Genomic DNA, 17,443 nt, shown 5'->3' on the forward strand with positions numbered 1-17,443 from the left:
TCAATGTCTACAAGAATGATAAATGTGGCAATATTAGATGTGGCTGGTAAAAAATGCTCATTTGTAGATGCCTCAGGACAGCGGCCATTTTCAGTGCCACTAAGAATGCTTTTTTCTTGTTATCTCATGGGAATACAAAGCCAAGACCAACAACTGTGCTCAGGGAAAATATCTTCCTATTTTAGAGGTGGAAAATCAGTAGAAACAGGAAGGAAATAGGAAGTTCTTATACGACCATGTGCAAATCCTGCTGTGTTTGGCCATGCTAAAGTGAATTACAACAAACATCAACGGGGCAGAAACCACTGCAGAGCAAATAGGAACCATAGGTAACTTCAGAATAGGTCTGTTCTCTAAACCTCCAGTCACAATGGATCAGTAGCAAAGTCATGAGTTCTATGAACACTCTTGCCAAGCTTCTGAAGTTCTGCTTCACTAGTTAATTATACAGAACACAAATACAAACACTACTAAAAGGTCAGACACTGTTTGTAACAAATACTTATTATAAATCCATTCTCCTTTTTTCTAATAGTTCAAGAAAGGTTTCTTTACAATTATCCACAGAACAGTTTTATTCTTTTTGAGAAGGGCACTTACTAAAATAATTGTGACTTTTATTACCCTGCTTTACATTGCCTGACACAGCCTGAAGGTTCTAAGTATCAAGTGTCTCTTTTGTGTGAGACAGATTAAACAAAATCTCTATTAAACTTTTCAGATAACAGAATTTACCTGGTTTCCCAGAACCTATTCTAGCTGCAAGACCTTACCCAACTACAGCCTGTTATTAAACAAAAAGCAGCTGAGTACCATTGCTTTTAGAGCCAACACACAGAACAATTAAAGATGAAATCCAACACCTTGATTTCACCATACTTTGCCTTCCTGCTGATGACAGAGTTATGCAGCACCATGGTAAAACCAACAAATGATTCACCAATAGCATACCAGTACTTTGCACATAAAACCTAGGAAGATAAATAGGAAAACACCAAAGCAACACACTCAGAATTCAATGCTGATTCGAATTTCTCACTGCTTCCCTTTTAGCCTTCTCTCCTTTCTACCACAGGCTTTATCAGTTCAGGTTTTTTGGTTATTTTAAAAAGCATAAATAAGTAAAAGAAGTCCTTACACCGAGGCTCCAGGGCAGCTTTGGAGAGGGCAGTTTAACACCTGAACCCTTTCTATAACCTCCTGCTCCCTCCCCCTTTCCAGCTGACCCAGGTTTGTAACGAATGAAGGCCCGGCAAGCCAAGGCACAGAGACTTTAATTGCTCGTTGCTCGGGTTAGATCTGTTACTTCCAAATTCTGCTGATTGAATTCAGGTGAAATGCTCACCTGAGAACAATCTGTGCTTAGCAGGTGGCAGACAACAGAACATTCTCACAGGGCAGAGCTGCTTTTAATTAGAACAAAAGGTAAGACTCAAGTCCACATCAATATGATACCACAGAATTCATTCTCCAGGCAGGGTCGTTTTCCCAGTAAATCTCTGCTGTCTAAGACAGGGATGTTGCACTAAACATCTCGTGGACCCGAGGCGTTTGCTTGCCTGAATGGAGGTTTCTAAACGTCTAGAGAACAGAAGCTCATTTTGAAGCTTTATACTGAAAAAAAATCCTTATTAGTCACAAGTAAGCAATGGAGATGCTTTTAATGAGAGTTCAGCTCACGGCACTGCCTGCAGATATTTGAAATGTGTCCAAACCTCAGCTGCTCACACTGAAGGATGGCGTGTGTTTTGCTCCCCTTGTGAAGGTACACCTAAATGCTCTCAACTCACATGTTTTAGAAAAATCACCATCAAGACTGCTTCCTTCACTCAGCACACACAAATATTATTGAGCTTATCTTTACAGAAATTACTAAAAGAGTACCAAACTGTTACCTTTTGTGTAAAATCTCAAAAATCTGTGAATTAAAGAAGCCGCACCTGTATCTAGTAAAAGGCGGAAATTCACCTTGGTCATTTTTAGAAGTTAATTGTATATAGGAATTATAATCAGGCAAAAGGTTTATTTTATTTTATTTTGTGTTTCTTGATTCATTGATTATGTGTAACACAATAATTCTATTATGCTTAACTCTCAAATCAGCTTTGTATAGTCACTTTAAAATGTTTTAATTAAATTAATTTAATTTAAAATAATTTAATTAATTTAACACTTTTAATTTCTTTTTAATTCTTAGTATTTTACTGTGATGTTATTGAATATTTCCTCTAATTCATGTACTGCCATGTTTTGTAAGTATTTTATCTGCTTTCATTTTAAAAAAATAAAATTAAACTAAGGAGAAAAGAAGGGAATGACTTTATGAGTTACTTAGGAAATATAGTTCACCCCAGTCTGGAGGGCCATACAAAAGCAGGCCACCTGAGAAGCTAGAAAGTCCATTTTATTATTCCATCTATCCTCTGTCTAATGAAGTAAAAAAAAGAAACAGCTTCAAATGTAAACATTAATAATAATTACACAAGCTAAAGTAAAATATTCCTTTGCCTTCTGGAATCTCACAAAGGCTGTGCAAGCTCTAAAGATGTATTTTTTCACACTCACGTGGATATGAACCGCACTTTTGGATGAGAAGCTGTAATTCATCAGGACTAGAAAATCAAATTACTTCTTAGACTTCTACAATAGAAAATCTTACTCTAGAGAGTCCGAACACCAGGAATTGATACCAACATGCCATGTGCATCAGACATCCCGTCTCTGCCACAACTACCAAAGTGAAATAAATCAAAATTCTGTTTTCCCCAGAGTTGTTTCCACAATCATAGTTTTAAGTGTGTATTAAAATGTGGGATTTGAACACAATAAATTCAGCTAACTCAAGTAACTGCCTCCCCAGGGTCTGTGGGACACACCTCAGAGTATTGTTATTAGAATTTTGCACTGCAAACCAGCTTCTGAGCTGATTTAGGGATTCAGCTCTTTTGTTGTGCTCCCACTACAGGCAAACAGATCAAATGGGAAGCAGACTTAATTTAGGTAACCGTGCATTGGAGGAATTCCCAGATTTGCCATAGAAGGAAGAATAAAACTGAGGAGAGTCCCATGCCAGTGGTACCTAAGTTTGCTGGTTTAAATTATCTCTATTACAGTCTGCAGTACTGACACACTTGCAGCTCAGCTGAAAATACAGCTGTCAGTATTTTCTGAACAGATTTGTATTTGTGAAATCAAAAGATTACTAGAGATGACTGATATGGGACACATTATCCACATTCTACTCTCTCTTGCAAAAATATCAGACAAATTGGGAAGCCACCAGAATTTTAATGCATGTTAACTTGAGCAATGTATTTTGTATACCTTTGCTTTTATTTTTGTATTCTTCAGGCAGCCAGAATAAGTAAAAAAAGATCTGTGTTCATCTCAGAATTGGAAAAAAAATTGAAAGCCAAAGCTTTATTCAATATTCATTATTTAAATATTAAAATAGTAAAATTATATACTTTGGCCTTCATGATCTTATAAGCAAGCCATAAGCGTATCTAGAAATGTTTGCACTTTTACTTTGGAAATGAGATTCATAACCTGGCTGGAAAACACCTTAAAAAATATTGTTTTGTTTAACATTATATTAGATTATAGTAACTTTTTCATTTAATTAGAAAATTATTGAAACTATTGCACAGTGTAATAAAATTCAAGTTATCTTATTTGGCTGAAAATAGGGCTCACAAGGATGGCTTTTTAAAACTTTTTCTAAACTATCCAGACCAGGTCCAACAGGATGTCACCCCTTTATCAGTGTTTCACAACCTCCAGGTACAGTTCAAAAAACCCACCATAAAACCTGGAGGTTGGCATCTATTTTCCAACAGTTCCTCATTTTAAAACCTCTTTCACTTCAAGATGTAGGTTTAGGAAGAGGAGCCTTTGTAGGTTTAATGCCTTTACAGGTAATACACACATTTGAGTCCCAGTTCCTCTCAGGCAGATGGAAATAGCTTGTTCCATAGAAAGTTGGTCTCTCTAGATTTCAGGTGAGTGTTTTGGGAACAATCCAACACCTTCTTCAGAACAAACATCTCTACTGATGAACAGAATTGCCCTCAACCACTCAGGGGAGGAGCCACAACATAAATATGGATTTTTATGCAGAAGGGTGAGAATGGAATGAGCAAACAAACAAAAAAGGTTGCAAGAATGAAATGAAGAGGAAATAGGACAGCAAGAAAATGTCCCATATATTCACTGGAGAATGTCTCAGAGAGACTGAGGCAGACTTTAGGGGGGTGACTGTGGGGTCATGATGAAGAGCGGATTCCAGCAGCTGAGTGGGAGTTTAATTGATAATTCTGAAGTCATCTCCCTGAAGGCTGGTGAGAAGCACTCATCTTTGCTCAGTCAACTGGGCCTTCTTGTTACAACAATAAGATGTAAGAAGTAAATAAGAAGATGTAGGAAACATAAATAAAATCAATCTGAGAAAAAAAAAATTCAATCAAAAGAAGCATAATCTAAAATACAAATGAGGATTCTAATTAAGAAAAATAAAATTTATGTTCAGAATTAATTAGATGCTGCCACATTTTTCTACAAACCAAATTCCTCAGGACTTTTGCTGGTTTCTGAAAGAGCTAATCAAAACCACGTGCTTACATTTTCAAGGTTAGATAGGTAAAATGTGTTGGCATGCTGTATGAACAACCAAGTCTGGGAAGCCTCACATCCATAAGCAATCCAAGAATGAAGTAGGAGACCAACCTACTCTAGCTGTCATCCCATTGAAACTTTCCCATTTGGGGTGGTGGATGCCAGAGGTACCAGTAAAGCAGTTCTGCCTGACTGACTCGTGGGAGCCAGGAGAAAAACTGAAATCCAACATGTTAGAAACAGTATGCTAACATTCGCACAGGAATAACCAGCGCAGGACATAACTGAAAATGACATTTGAAATGCCACGGTCTGTCTTCAGAAGAGAGAAATTAAGAGCTAAAAATCCCCAGGACCTCCTGAGCAGAATGCAATGTCTGATGCCTTAAATTCATGCTGACATACAGTGAAGCTCTTCTGTTTTAACATATTTGGGCATGTTGTCCTAAAGCCACAGCCCAAGCCCCAAAGAACAGACTCTGATTGTGGCAATCGCTTTTTTTGGTGACTCGCTTTTTTTTTTCTTTTTTAAATTTCTGTCACATACTAGAGGGAAAAACCCCTCCTGTCACAATGCAAGAGGTTGGTTTTTTTACTGGAAACATTTCTTAGGAGCCAAAATTTCTGCTAGCACTCCGAGAAAGCTTAGATGTGAACAATATTGAACAACTATACGTAGCCCTGCTGCTTAACAATTTCAGGTTTAAGTGCAGTCTGTTGATAAATGGAATGAAGGGATATGGCTCCCCACTGCTTCCTCCAGCACAGAAAAGAGAGAAGTGAAAGGGGTAACTGTGTGATGACATTAAGTCAAGGCCAAAAATATCAATTTTAATATTTATGTGTTATATAATACTGCATAATTATATAATAATATTTTGTGTATTTGTGTGTGTGTGTGTATACACACAGTTCATATGTATTGGTGTGTGTACATATGTTTAAAAACCCAGAACACAATCCTGACAATGACTGAGGTGGATCACAGAAACTCCAGCTCTGTCACAGCTGCAGAAGATGTTCAATTTTGAGGGGCTCAGGCTGATAAAATTGTTACATCTGACAGGGAGAAAGAAAGCAGAAAAAAGTGTGTGCAGTGCACTAATCTGTCATCCTCTATGAAGTAACTCCTACCAAACTAAATGACAAGGTAAAAGAACCTTTACCTCTAGGCAGTGGGGAGTCCCACAGATTGAAAATTAAAAATAACAGATACCACAGGAAAAACATGAAATGCAATACACATTCAAATAACAATTTAATACAGCAAGAAACAGGGCATTCTGAAGAGCTGACATTTAACAGCAGTATATTCATACCTCATTTAGTCTGTCCTTGGCTGAAACACAAAATGCATGGTTATTCCTAATTTAAATTATCTTATGAACCTTCACCAGGTCTAATAGGCAACAATAATACAATTGTGAAGTTATACTGACGTAGACACAAATGACAAAATATTCCTTGCTCAGACAAAATCATGCTGCTTTCTCAGCTCCCTTACAGGAAAATCATGCCTTATCTCACATAAGGCCAGCTCTCAGAGAACAAGACTCTCTGTTCAGATTTACAATATTCTTAAAATAGGCATTTACAAAAATAAATAGCTGTCACCCATCTCCCATGCAGATCTGAGATTTCCTCACATGCCTAGTCACACTCCTGTATCTACCAGGTTCTGGAAATTTAAAGATCCACAGCCTGGTTCCCATCAAAGCACACAAACAAGCCCTGGAATTTCAAGTGTTTTCTAGAAATTTTAGACATGGAAGATTAGTTTACACCCAAGCTTTTAAAATAACCCATCTGTGTAACAGAGCAATTCATATGTTGCACATAAGGCAGTGCCCACAGAGTCATCATCAAGGCTGGAAAGCAAATTATGTCTGTGGTAACTCCACAGAAAGGGAAGAGAATAACAAAAAGCGAGGACAGAGTCTGGGAATTTAGGAAGTTCTCTGAACCAGATAACTCCCCTTCTGTGCTGGGTACAAAATGGATAGTTGGGGAAAACATGAAGGGAAAAGGCTCAGAACCTCTATTTAGTGTTATTTTAGGCAACAAACTGGTAGAGGTTTGAGGAAAGCTGCCCTTGCATGTGGAATAAGCTCAGGTCCTGACTTTGAGGTCTCAAGGAGCACCACAGCCAGACAATGGGAAGAAACCACACAAATACCTGACACACTGGTCAAAGCCCACAAGCCACATCCAAATCCAACTCTACAGTAACTTGTCATGTTTATGGGATTGCTTTACAGTCACTTGAAAATGAACTCTTATCAAATGTAAATACAGTAAACTTCAAATAGAAAGTTATGCCGTGGTGTTAAATTCATGCTTTCCATAAGCAAACTTTCAGTATTAAATTTCTGAGGAAGCAGAGTGTCATTGGAAGTCTTCCTGTTCCGCTGAAAGACTCATCAGACATTTTGAAAAGATGCTCATGAACTACTTCAGTTTATCTGTCCTTCCACAGAACCAGCTGCACTAGCCACCTTCAGAATATAGGACCTTCCCTATTATTCAAAACATGTCTTTTAATGCAATCTAGAATTTTTAATTATCTAACCAGTTATTAATTTTACCTGTGTTTTTATGAATGCGCAGCCATTCACAGACACAAATAAGAAAGAGCAGGTGTGAAGGTATGACACCACCAAAATCCATGACATGCTGTATTTAAAGGAGATTACCATGATGCAAAGAATGCCTTTTAAACTTCTATTTTACGAGACTAATACCAGGAGTTATATAAACAAACATGGAATTATGCCTTTCAATGTTTTTATGTAAGCACTGTGACTCATTTTCTTGCCTATTACTATTATTTCTCTTTTTCTGTTGGTTTCTTAGCCAACCCTTCAGAGCAGAGATTGGGAACCTGGAGTTGTGCTTTCAGTGAAACCTCGGAGAGCTGGGCTCATTGAGCCCTTTTTTGCTGTATTCTGGGCTCAGTGCTGCAGTGGAGGCTGAAGAGTTTTGTGCCATTATGTAACTGCCTGGCAGCATGTAGCTTCAGGCAGTTATAATCTGGTTTACTGCTTGTCATTTGCTAATACTTGGGGGTTTTCTCTGGCTTATGATAGCAGGGATGTTACAGGGGGGTTTGCCTTCCCCTTCCCAGTAAGAGAGAGAGCAGGCTTCAGCCACTGCTGCCGGGCTCGGTGTGGAGAACACAGCACATGTCCCTGCTCCCCCATCCCCTGCGCCTCCTCCTGCCTCAGCACACGGAGCAGCGCCCTGCGCCCTGTCTCACGGAGGGTGCGCTCTGCTCGTGGCTCCTATGGCGCGACAGGCTGCAGCTGAGCAGAAAAGCACAAGCCCAGAGTAAGATGCTGGTGGTGCTGTTCCAATAAAATCTGCTAATCAAGTGCATTCAGCGGGGTTGGCAGATTTCCAGATTTAACCATACCACGGCAGCCAGCCAGGAGTGGGAAATAGCAACACAGGGGGTGTGTGCAGGGACGGAGAAACAGGTCTCTGCATCGCTGATTGAAGATCCTAATCTCTTTCAGAGCTTTAAAAATTACAAGCTATTAAAGAAGGCTTCACATGTCCTTGATAACATTTCAAATATTTACTTGCTTTTCCATTCTCTTACAGTTTTCCTGAGCAAAATCTCCTTTTTCGTTCATTCTTTTCACCCATGCCAGATAAAACAAAAAGATACATCACACCTAATCCTTCAGTACAAACCTAAAGTAAGAATTACAATGGACAAGCTCTCCCTGGGAGGGGAGCAGCCAAGAGCCAGTGTGAGGCTTCCTTTAGGTGTCTGCACTCTACTCATTCTGGAAACAAAACAAAAATGTTGTTTTTCATGCTGTATTTTATTTCCCTCTCCATTAAATCAATCTCCTTAAAGGAGGAAAAAAAAAAAAAATAAAGGGGAAAATCTGATAGAAGTCATGGGAAAACTAAATATGAAAATAAAATAAACAAAAATCATGAAGCCCTCAAAACTCTATGTTCTTAGCTAAATTCTACCTCAAAGAAAGAAATTACTTTATATCCATTTTCTTAAGATTGCAATTATTTATAAAACTGCTTTTTTTTCCACAAAACTATTAGTGTTCTGCCAGGGAGGACCTGAATTTATGAAAAGTGATTTTTAAAAGGATTTAAGGACAGATTAAAAGGATAAAAGAAGAATTTTTAATAATCTGAACTGTCCTTGCCAGAGAGGAGATAAGATGGAAGAGAGGTGAGCCTAAAACAGATGCATAGATCCCTTTAAAAAGGTGTTCTTCTTCCACTTAATGGAAGAGAAATAATGGGAATTAGCTCAATTTATTCTTCACCAAAAATTTCTGCCACTATAGAAATGTCAAATTTTCATTTGAAATAAATTTGAAATATTTATTTGGAGATCTGTGATACAATTATATCACAAACTCTATATTCCAAAGAGCCCCATATCCAAAAGAAGGCCCCCAAAACTCTGAGTGCATTCTGAATGGCATGACCTGTAATATAGAAACCAACTGCCTAAAGGACACAGTGTGAGAAATAAAAGGAGGAGGAAAATGCCACACACGAAAGAAAAGGAAAGTAGCACTTCTTTAACACCATTATTTAACATTAAACAACCAAAAATCTCATCAAGTTTCAAAGAAGAGAATGGGAGGAAATGTGGAAGGTAACAGTGCTCTGTTGTGCATCTTTTGCAAATGCTCAATGAATTATTACTTATTGACACAATTAATGAAACCTGCCAGACCCATGGAGTTGTGTTAACCCAACGTGCAGTTAAGAAGATACAGCAGTATTTGAGTGGGCTACTTCTTCTAAGCATCTTCTGTAAAAATCTCTTTTCTGCAACGCCATAGCCCTGGTGCAACTCTTTAAAACGTGGTTCCAGTATTAGGATGTGAAAGGGCCACGCAAGGCAGACCCTGGGGCATGTCTAGAAACAGTGACTCTGCTTAGCGCAGTAACAGACCCTCAGCTGTGCCATGCCTCACATTTACACAGCCAGCCCAAACAGGGCAGGTGACACAGAGGGACAGCTCGCTGCAGGGCCACACACCCAACCAAACCACAGCGAGAACTCCCCGGGGAGGCACATTAGGCAGTCACATTATTCCCCTTTTGGGAAGGAGGGACTGCGTTATAAGGAATGCAGCACAGAGATGCCCATCCTAAAGCAGCTTCAGATCCCAGACAGAACCATGCAAACCTCTTGAGTCTGACTAGCAAAAGCTTTAAAATAGCTCTTTCAACTAAAGACAGCTTTCATAAAGACTCAGTATAATATCCTTTCAGATACTTGTGGCCACTTCCAGATGACACATATTTCAAAAAACCTAAACAAACCCCTGTGGAAGTAAAAGGCCAGCGCACACGCATCACTGCATCTGCAGGAGACCTTGAATCAGGAACACAACTGTATATTTTAAACTTGTTTTACAGCCATTAAGAAAGAGCAGTTTCACTGAACAGCATTTCAATTTTTTTTAATAAATAATTTCTAAACAGATAAGAATCACTCAAAATCCTAGAGGGATCAGGAACCTGCTGTAGACCTACTGCTAAAATCTCATTTAAGAGCAGCCACACTTGTACATGTTCAGTGTGTGCGTGACCAGGGCCAGAGAGCAGGTCCCAGTGGTGTCATCTCTGATCTGCTACCAGAGAGAAGCCACAAAGAAAGCTCGAATATTACCGAATCATAGATTCCAGCATTGGGAGAAGCCAAAAGGTCCTTTAAGTACCTTACAAATAGTGCTCAAACACTAGAGAGATGAAAGGAAAAGTTAAAGAAATTTCCAGTTAACACTTTTTCTGGTCAGACAGCAGCTGAGTGCGACTTATCTCCAGTTAAAGAGCTCTTAGGATACAGAGGAGGAGGCATGGTCTGCCTAGTCAGGATGAAAGGAAAAGGCTTAACGGCAGGTACAGCTGTAAAAAACTGAGGGTGTATTTTATTGTCTTTTTTGCTACAGTTAATTTCTAAAATAAACAACATCTCTTGAAAAAAACCCAGAAAATTTGTCTTCAAAAGTATGGCTCATCTTGCCCAAAACTGTTATTTTGCAATTAATATTTGCCAGTAGTAGGCTACTACCACAGTAAATGACACTTGCAATATTTATCTCTGCACATGGAAGACAGTTTCTGAGGACGAGGAAGCAGATGTTTGGCATGAATAGATTCCTAATTTTCATGTGTAGGCATCAATATTAGTATGACTACATATAAAATGCAGTGCCAGTCAGCACTTTAAATGTAGGGTTATTGCCTTGAACATTCAAGTCTGCTAAAATAATGGAGGCACTCAAAAATCCCTATTAAAAATCCAGTAAAATCTTTTGGAACAAGGAGCGTTAGGCAGCCAAAATAACAGGGTTGCTGTATCACTCTGAGAGTAGCCGTTATTTTACGTTCTGTTTTAATTATCATCATTTTAGTGTATTTCCATCCATCTGTCACAGAAGAAAGAACAGACTTCGCCGCCAGCACACACAGAAGTTCCAGCAGTAAGGTTAAGCATACCAAGGTTCACTGTGCTGCTGGGATGCCTAAAGAAGATTGGCTGAACATACACTCACCCTTAAGCTCAGGCCTCCTTAAAGCTTTAGAGGTCTGTTCCCAGGCCCTTATAAATATCACCTCTAAAGGGCAATTGAAATTAAACGTGTCTCTTGGACAGCCAATGCAGACAATTAAACGTTCCTGGGGTAGAGAGGCACCTCTGATGTTCCAAAGAACAGTCTTTAAGTGGGAAGAAAAGGAGGCATTTTTGCTCTCTACTAAGGTTCCCAAAAAACTGAGCAGTTGGCAAGTCAGCAGAAGACCTTTTTACAGACCTCAAATCTCTCCCCATTTTCACACAGAAACATTCCAATACTTTGAGCTGTAGATTTTAATTTTTTTTTAATTTGAAATTAAGTTAACTCATATGAAAACATTTTCTGTGAGTTTTCATCCTGTTAAAGAGTGATTGATTGCACACAACTATCTGACCACCATGACTCCTGGCCATCTGAAATGAAGCTGAAATAAAACAAGTAAAAAAATTGCAGAGACTTAACACATAGGCAATGTAAAAAAACCTATTCAAAAATTAGGTTTAGACTGCTCCAGTTAACGGCTCTGGTTAAATGATGACTATTCTCATCAACATACAGTGACAAAAGCCCGCTGAGTCTGTCTCCACTTTTAACTGATCTAAGTATTTCTAAATCACTTCCAACAAGATACTGTAACTGTATATTCCAACACATCCAATGCATTAATACAGAATTTAAGAAACCAATTTGTAGCAGCTCACGCCCTGATAAAAACTTCAAATCTAAGTGCAGCACAGCACTCAAGTAGAGGCAAAAGAGGCCACTGGAACTTCATGGAGTAAACAGCATTGAAAGCAAAGGAGGCAACAAGCTGATTAGAAGAGTTTTATAGGGAATTCATTTCTTTAATACAAAACTCATTTAACAACTTGCTGCTGCAAAAGGGTTCCCAAAACCCTGCTTCACCCCAGGTGTGCCATGTCTGTCAAGTCTGGATGGCTTGGTGGAGGCACTGGGGTAGCATCCACATAAGAAAAAGGGCTGGAATTTCTGTTGCTGAAAATCTCTCCTGTGCTCTCTTTTATGTCACCGAATCTCAGCAGTCCTCTGGGATCACCTCAAGGTGTCTGAAGTGCAGGGTTAGCCCAAGCTGCAGCTCCCATGTTCTGATGATAAACAGTAACCACAGTAACCTGAACACCACTCTAAAACAAACAACTGCTATCACCATCCAAATGGGGGCAACTGAACAGAAATTGAAAGTATTTCAGATCCCTTCAAATAAGCATAACCCTATAAACAGAATTATTATAACGCATCATTTTAAATTAAAAAAAATTAAAGTACAGTTTAGATCTCCTGTCTCTGAGGTTTTGATTTGCATAGCTCTGCCATCAACTTATTAATTCCAAAATTATATTTACTGTGGTCAGCAACACACAACATTGCTTGAATCATAGGACTCCTTTTTTCCCCTCAGTAGCAAGACAAGAAAACCACATCCTGACACATATCCTATCTCCTGAAATGACCCTTGTGGAGAACAAGCCAGGCCTCCAGAGGCTCCCGCAGCCCGGCAAATCCCATCCCCACTGGCACGGCTGCGGTTTTAATCTCAATCTGTCAGCACAGTGGCACCCCCCCAGTGCACTTAGAGCAATGTTCTGATAAATCCGACACTGCTGGTGCACCGTGAGCAGCCTTACATAAACAACAGCTCTGGAATCCATGGATAACAGGAGGGCTTTGCAGGTAGTACAGAGACCTGGGAGAGGAAGCAGGCTTGCTGCCTCACGAGAGACTGGGGTGGAGGCAGTTGGAATGCAAAACTGCTTTTGTAAGTGCATAACACACAAAATACCAGATTCCACCAAAAAAATGGGGTGTACAACAATATAACGTGTTCAGGACAACTGTTCAATACTGCAGAAATTCTTGGAACTCAAAAACAGGGAGAAACAACTTTGTCACTGCACCAGAGGAAAAATTTCTCAGGGCTAGGAATCTCTGTTAACAAATTATTTCTGCAGAAACAGATAAAATCAGTTGTATTTTAAGTGATAGTTTGAAGCATCTCAACTGCTTTGGTTTTTTTTTTTTGCTGTTTGCTGTGGCTTTTGCATGCACAAATTGCAGAAAAATTATAGGAAAGAACTGTCTCCATTCAACACTTAATTGAAAGAAGAACAAGGATTGATCTAACTGATCACTGTTCTACAATTAATGCACAATATAAAAGTAAGAAAACGTGTTCTTTTGAAAGTTTTCTATTGCTGTCAAAGCTAATGCTCTGGAGGTTACTCACAAATTCCTCTGCAAAGCAGGGCTGACTTAAAGGTTAAATCAATCTGTGGTTCAGGACCTCATCTCCTCCTGAAGTCAAAGGAGGAAGTGCTGGAAGCACAGCACCTGGTGGTGGCTTTAGAAAACAGGACAATTCCGAGCTCCCTTGCTCCTGCCCAGAACATTGACTTTATTATCTGGGTGCAGAACATTCAGTCCTTGTACAAGCAGAACTCGCCTTTCCAATGTGAATCTTAGAAAAAATGGCATTTCTCCAATACAATATAATTTAATCCAATACATTCTGGTCTACTTTAGCCCAAACTAAATTATGTCCAGCTGCATTATTTTGATGCAAAACAAGAGACAAAACTATTAATCTTGCAGAACATACTAAACAGACACACCTGCCCTTTTCACCGAGGACAAATATCCCCTTTCATGACTTCAATAAACACTTCAAGGTAACACTCAATATTACTTCTGAGAATCACAGGTTTATCATCTCTTTTTTCAACAAAACAGCATTCACAAAGCAACAAAAAAAAATCACAGAAGGGGACAACAGCAGTCCTCGGAAGCAGATCATCTTCCCACTCGAAGGTCTCCCAATCTCAGTGATTCACGGTATTTTCCAAAATCCAAGCTTTCTTTTTTCAAAGTGTTTCAAACCTCTTTGGAAATTAGAACTTGTTGGACTGCAAAGGCACACCCTGCTGTTAAGAAGCTGGTCTCAAGCAAGTAAATCCCAACGAACCCAGAAGAATTGGATAAGTACATTCATCCCATTCATCTCAAATGGATGAGAGCTGTGAAGCTTAAAATGTGAGAATTTAAATTCCCGCATTTATTAGTCATATCAGCGATGACCACACAAGGCATCATCTACTTTGAAGTACTTACAGCGACGGGATATTACGTCAGCAGGGACTGCACAGTGCACCAGTGGCAAGGGAGGCAACCACCCGTGCCCTGGCACAAATAGAATATTCCAGCAGCATTCTGGAATCCTTAAACCCCACGGGGTGTCAGCAGCAGTTCTCGGCTGCTAAGAGCTGACATGAACTGTTGCTTGGCTTCTGCTCATGCCTTCTGGACCCAAATGTTTCATCCTTTGTGGAAACTACAATTTTCCATCAGAATTCTGATGGTGTTGCAGATCAGAAACAAAATCCATCTTTCCAAAGCAGGAGTTGGACATTCAGCAAGTCCCTCAAGACACACTTTGAGCACATGGTTCTAGTTTCCTTTAAAGAACACAATAGGCAGGAACAATATCAAAGTACAAATATGAGACATTCGTTCTTTCCATCCCAGTTATACCTTCTAAACATGACACTGCCAAAAGCAGACTCCTAATGTGACAGGTCTTAAAGTAAAGGGCACAGAAGCTCTACAATACATTTGGTTTGGGGAGGGAGGTGCTGTCAGGTATTATAATAATGATTCAAACATAAGCACGGAAGTACACAACTCTCTACATGGATTACACTTCCAAAGAGTATCAAGTTTTATGTGCATACAACAAGCAAAACTTCTCATTTCACAATCCTGCAGATGCCTCTAAAATACTGACTCTTCTCTGAGCAGCCCAGTGTCTATTTTCAGCAGCCTTTTGGAGCTGATAATACCTTTGGAACCAAAATAAACTTTGATGCACATGCACTGTACTTGATGAAATGCTGTTGCTTTAACTCATCCTAGAGCAGTGGAGAAGGATACTACAAGGATGCAGCACAACAGCCAAAAGCTCTTCCTGAGAAAAGTGGATGGCTTTCTGCAAAGAAGGATTACGTGACAATTGGGTAGTTTGGTTACAGAGTGTCAAAACTCCGGCTTCAGCAGATGCTTCCACAGCACTCCCACACCATGAGTCACCTGGGACTGTTCTGGTTTCACATCATCCTGGAAACACTTCATTCATGCTGAATTGGGTGAACGGGGAGGGCAGCAGATAGCTGTGCTCAGAGGAGTGGCATCACCAGGCAACATCCTTCATGAGGATATTCTAGGCTCAGATTTCTCTCATCAAGTAGTAACTACAGTAATTTTCAATTTTACTGATGTAAATTTCTGTATTTTGGACAGATTTTTAAACACTACCTTGAACACTGTAACAGCATTTTTATTTTGTGAGGTGAGGAAAAAAATCAGCATTTCTGTAGGACAAAAACATCAATTAAATCCACTTCTCAGGCAGAATTTGAGAGAAAGAAACAATGAAGCGGACAGATGAGGAGCAAGACCTGTCCTTCTGTAGCCATCTTGCACCAATACACTTGGGAATTTTTGCAAACAGCTGAACTTGATTTTGATTCACATTTTCTGGATGATATTAAAACCAGATTAATTTGAGCTACATGTCAGGTTTATGGCACTCTCGTGCTGGGATTTGCTGAGGGCGAGGAGAGCTATACCTGCCTTCTATACGAGGTCAGAATTGATGAGCTGAGGTCCCAGCTCTGGAAACATCAAGGTACTGGAGCCTCGATTTTGCAGCACTGTTGCACAGTGATCTTTCCAGCGCTGAAATGAAGTGCTTTGCTTTTGGCGCAGTGCAATAGAAAAAACTTAACCTTCCCTCCCTAGTTATTGCAAATTATTGCATTTTCAAGCTTTGCTACAAAATAGCGATATCAACAATATCTAGAGATTCAGCTCTCGCAGAGACTGCTGCTATCAAATCTGAGCTGCTCTAAAACGGCAGGTACAAGCCGAGCTGTAAGAGGCGAGGAGGGGGTATTCTGCCAGCACTACATTCTCCTCCCTTCCCTTTAAACCCCACCCCACCTCACCACCGGAGAAGTCAGCCCCCTTACCTGATAATATCATCGTTGTGCCCGAGGAAGAATTTCTGGCTGTGCTCCCTGGTGTTGTAAACCACGCCGATTCCGGCCACGAAGTACACCACCTCTTTCCCTGCCGTGTAGTACAGGTTGTTGCGGCACTGGTGGCCCCGGTAGCCGTACACCCACTCCAGCCGGAGCTGGCAGCGCGGAGCCGTCCGATCCGCCATGATAACCAGCCCCCTGCCCACCGGCACACACAGCCGAGCGCCGGCCCGCCTTCCCCCGCCGCGCTCTCCCTTTCCGAACGGCGGCGATCCCCGCCCGCCTGCCGAAGCCTCAGGTGTCCCTTCCGCGCGGGGATGGGGATGGGGATGGGCAGCACATCCGCGGATCCGGGATGCCGCCGCCGCCGCGCTACCGCCGCGTCGCCACCATCATCTGCTGCCGCCGCTGCCCAGGACGAGCCGCCGCCGCTCCGCCGCCGCTGCGCGACCCGGGCAACTTCTCGGGGGCACGAAAACACACCTACATAAGCAGTAGACCCGGCTTTTTTTTTTTTTTTCTTTCCGAAGGCAAAGTAACTTCTGTGCGTCACCAGCACCACCTGCCAAAGTCTCCCCGCTGCGTCTCCCGTGTTGCACCTTCTTGCCTTCCTGCACAAAGCTTCCTGGGCGCTCTTATTTTTAACATATCTACCCTCGGGGCTAGAGCTGGAAGAGAAGAAAACACAAAACCCGCGCACTGGAACCGCGGCGTGCACGTGTGTTTAAAATGCAAAGGGACTGCCAGGAAAGGGGCGCTCTGCTTGGATGGGGAGCTCTCGTTCGATGAGGGGAGCTCTGCCTGGATGAGGGGAGCTCTGCTTGGGTGGGGGAGTTCTGCCTGGTTGAGGGGAGCTCTGCTTGGATGGGGGAGTTCTGCTTGGATGGGGGAGTTTTCCTTGGATGTTCTTGGATGAATGCTGTGGCCACTCTGGGTGGTCTGGGGGAGCTTCTGAGGCTTTTCAGCAGGATCTAGCGCTCCGAGTCCTCAAAAAATCCTCCCTTTCCATATCATCGCATATACAACATCCAACATAAATATGGGAATATTACCCCATCTTTCCTCACCCCCAGCTACCGAAAACTTTCTTTTTTGGGGGTCTACAGCAACTATGTAATTAAGACAATCTTATTTTCCCCGTTTCAGTCACAAAACACTCCAAGTCACCATGAGATAGAGGGGGCCGTGGCTATTCCCCCACAC

The 17,443-nt window shown here is 40.9% G+C and overlaps 1 protein-coding gene across 11 annotated transcripts in view; it reads right to left on the reverse strand.

The window, feature by feature from the left end:
- EML6 (EMAP like 6) overlaps positions 1-16,624 on the reverse strand; it is an 89,841-nt gene extending 73,217 nt beyond the window's left edge. For 5 of the 11 annotated variants that reach the window (XM_058419596.1, XM_040060764.2, XM_058419595.1 and 2 more), the window contains exon 1: positions 16,229-16,623. In XM_058419596.1, coding sequence (XP_058275579.1) covers positions 16,229-16,425 — 197 coding nt within the window. In that variant the 5' untranslated portion in view covers positions 16,426-16,623. Of the gene's footprint in view, positions 1-16,228 lie in introns of all 11 variants that reach the window. The other 6 variants (XM_058419593.1, XM_040060759.2, XM_040060767.2 and 3 more) reach the window with 4 other exon arrangements.
- Between the last annotated feature and the right edge of the window lie 819 nt (positions 16,625-17,443).

Source organism: Hirundo rustica, chromosome 3 (assembly GCF_015227805.2).
Source record: "Hirundo rustica isolate bHirRus1 chromosome 3, bHirRus1.pri.v3, whole genome shotgun sequence".
Classification (NCBI taxonomy): Eukaryota; Metazoa; Chordata; class Aves; order Passeriformes; family Hirundinidae; genus Hirundo; species Hirundo rustica.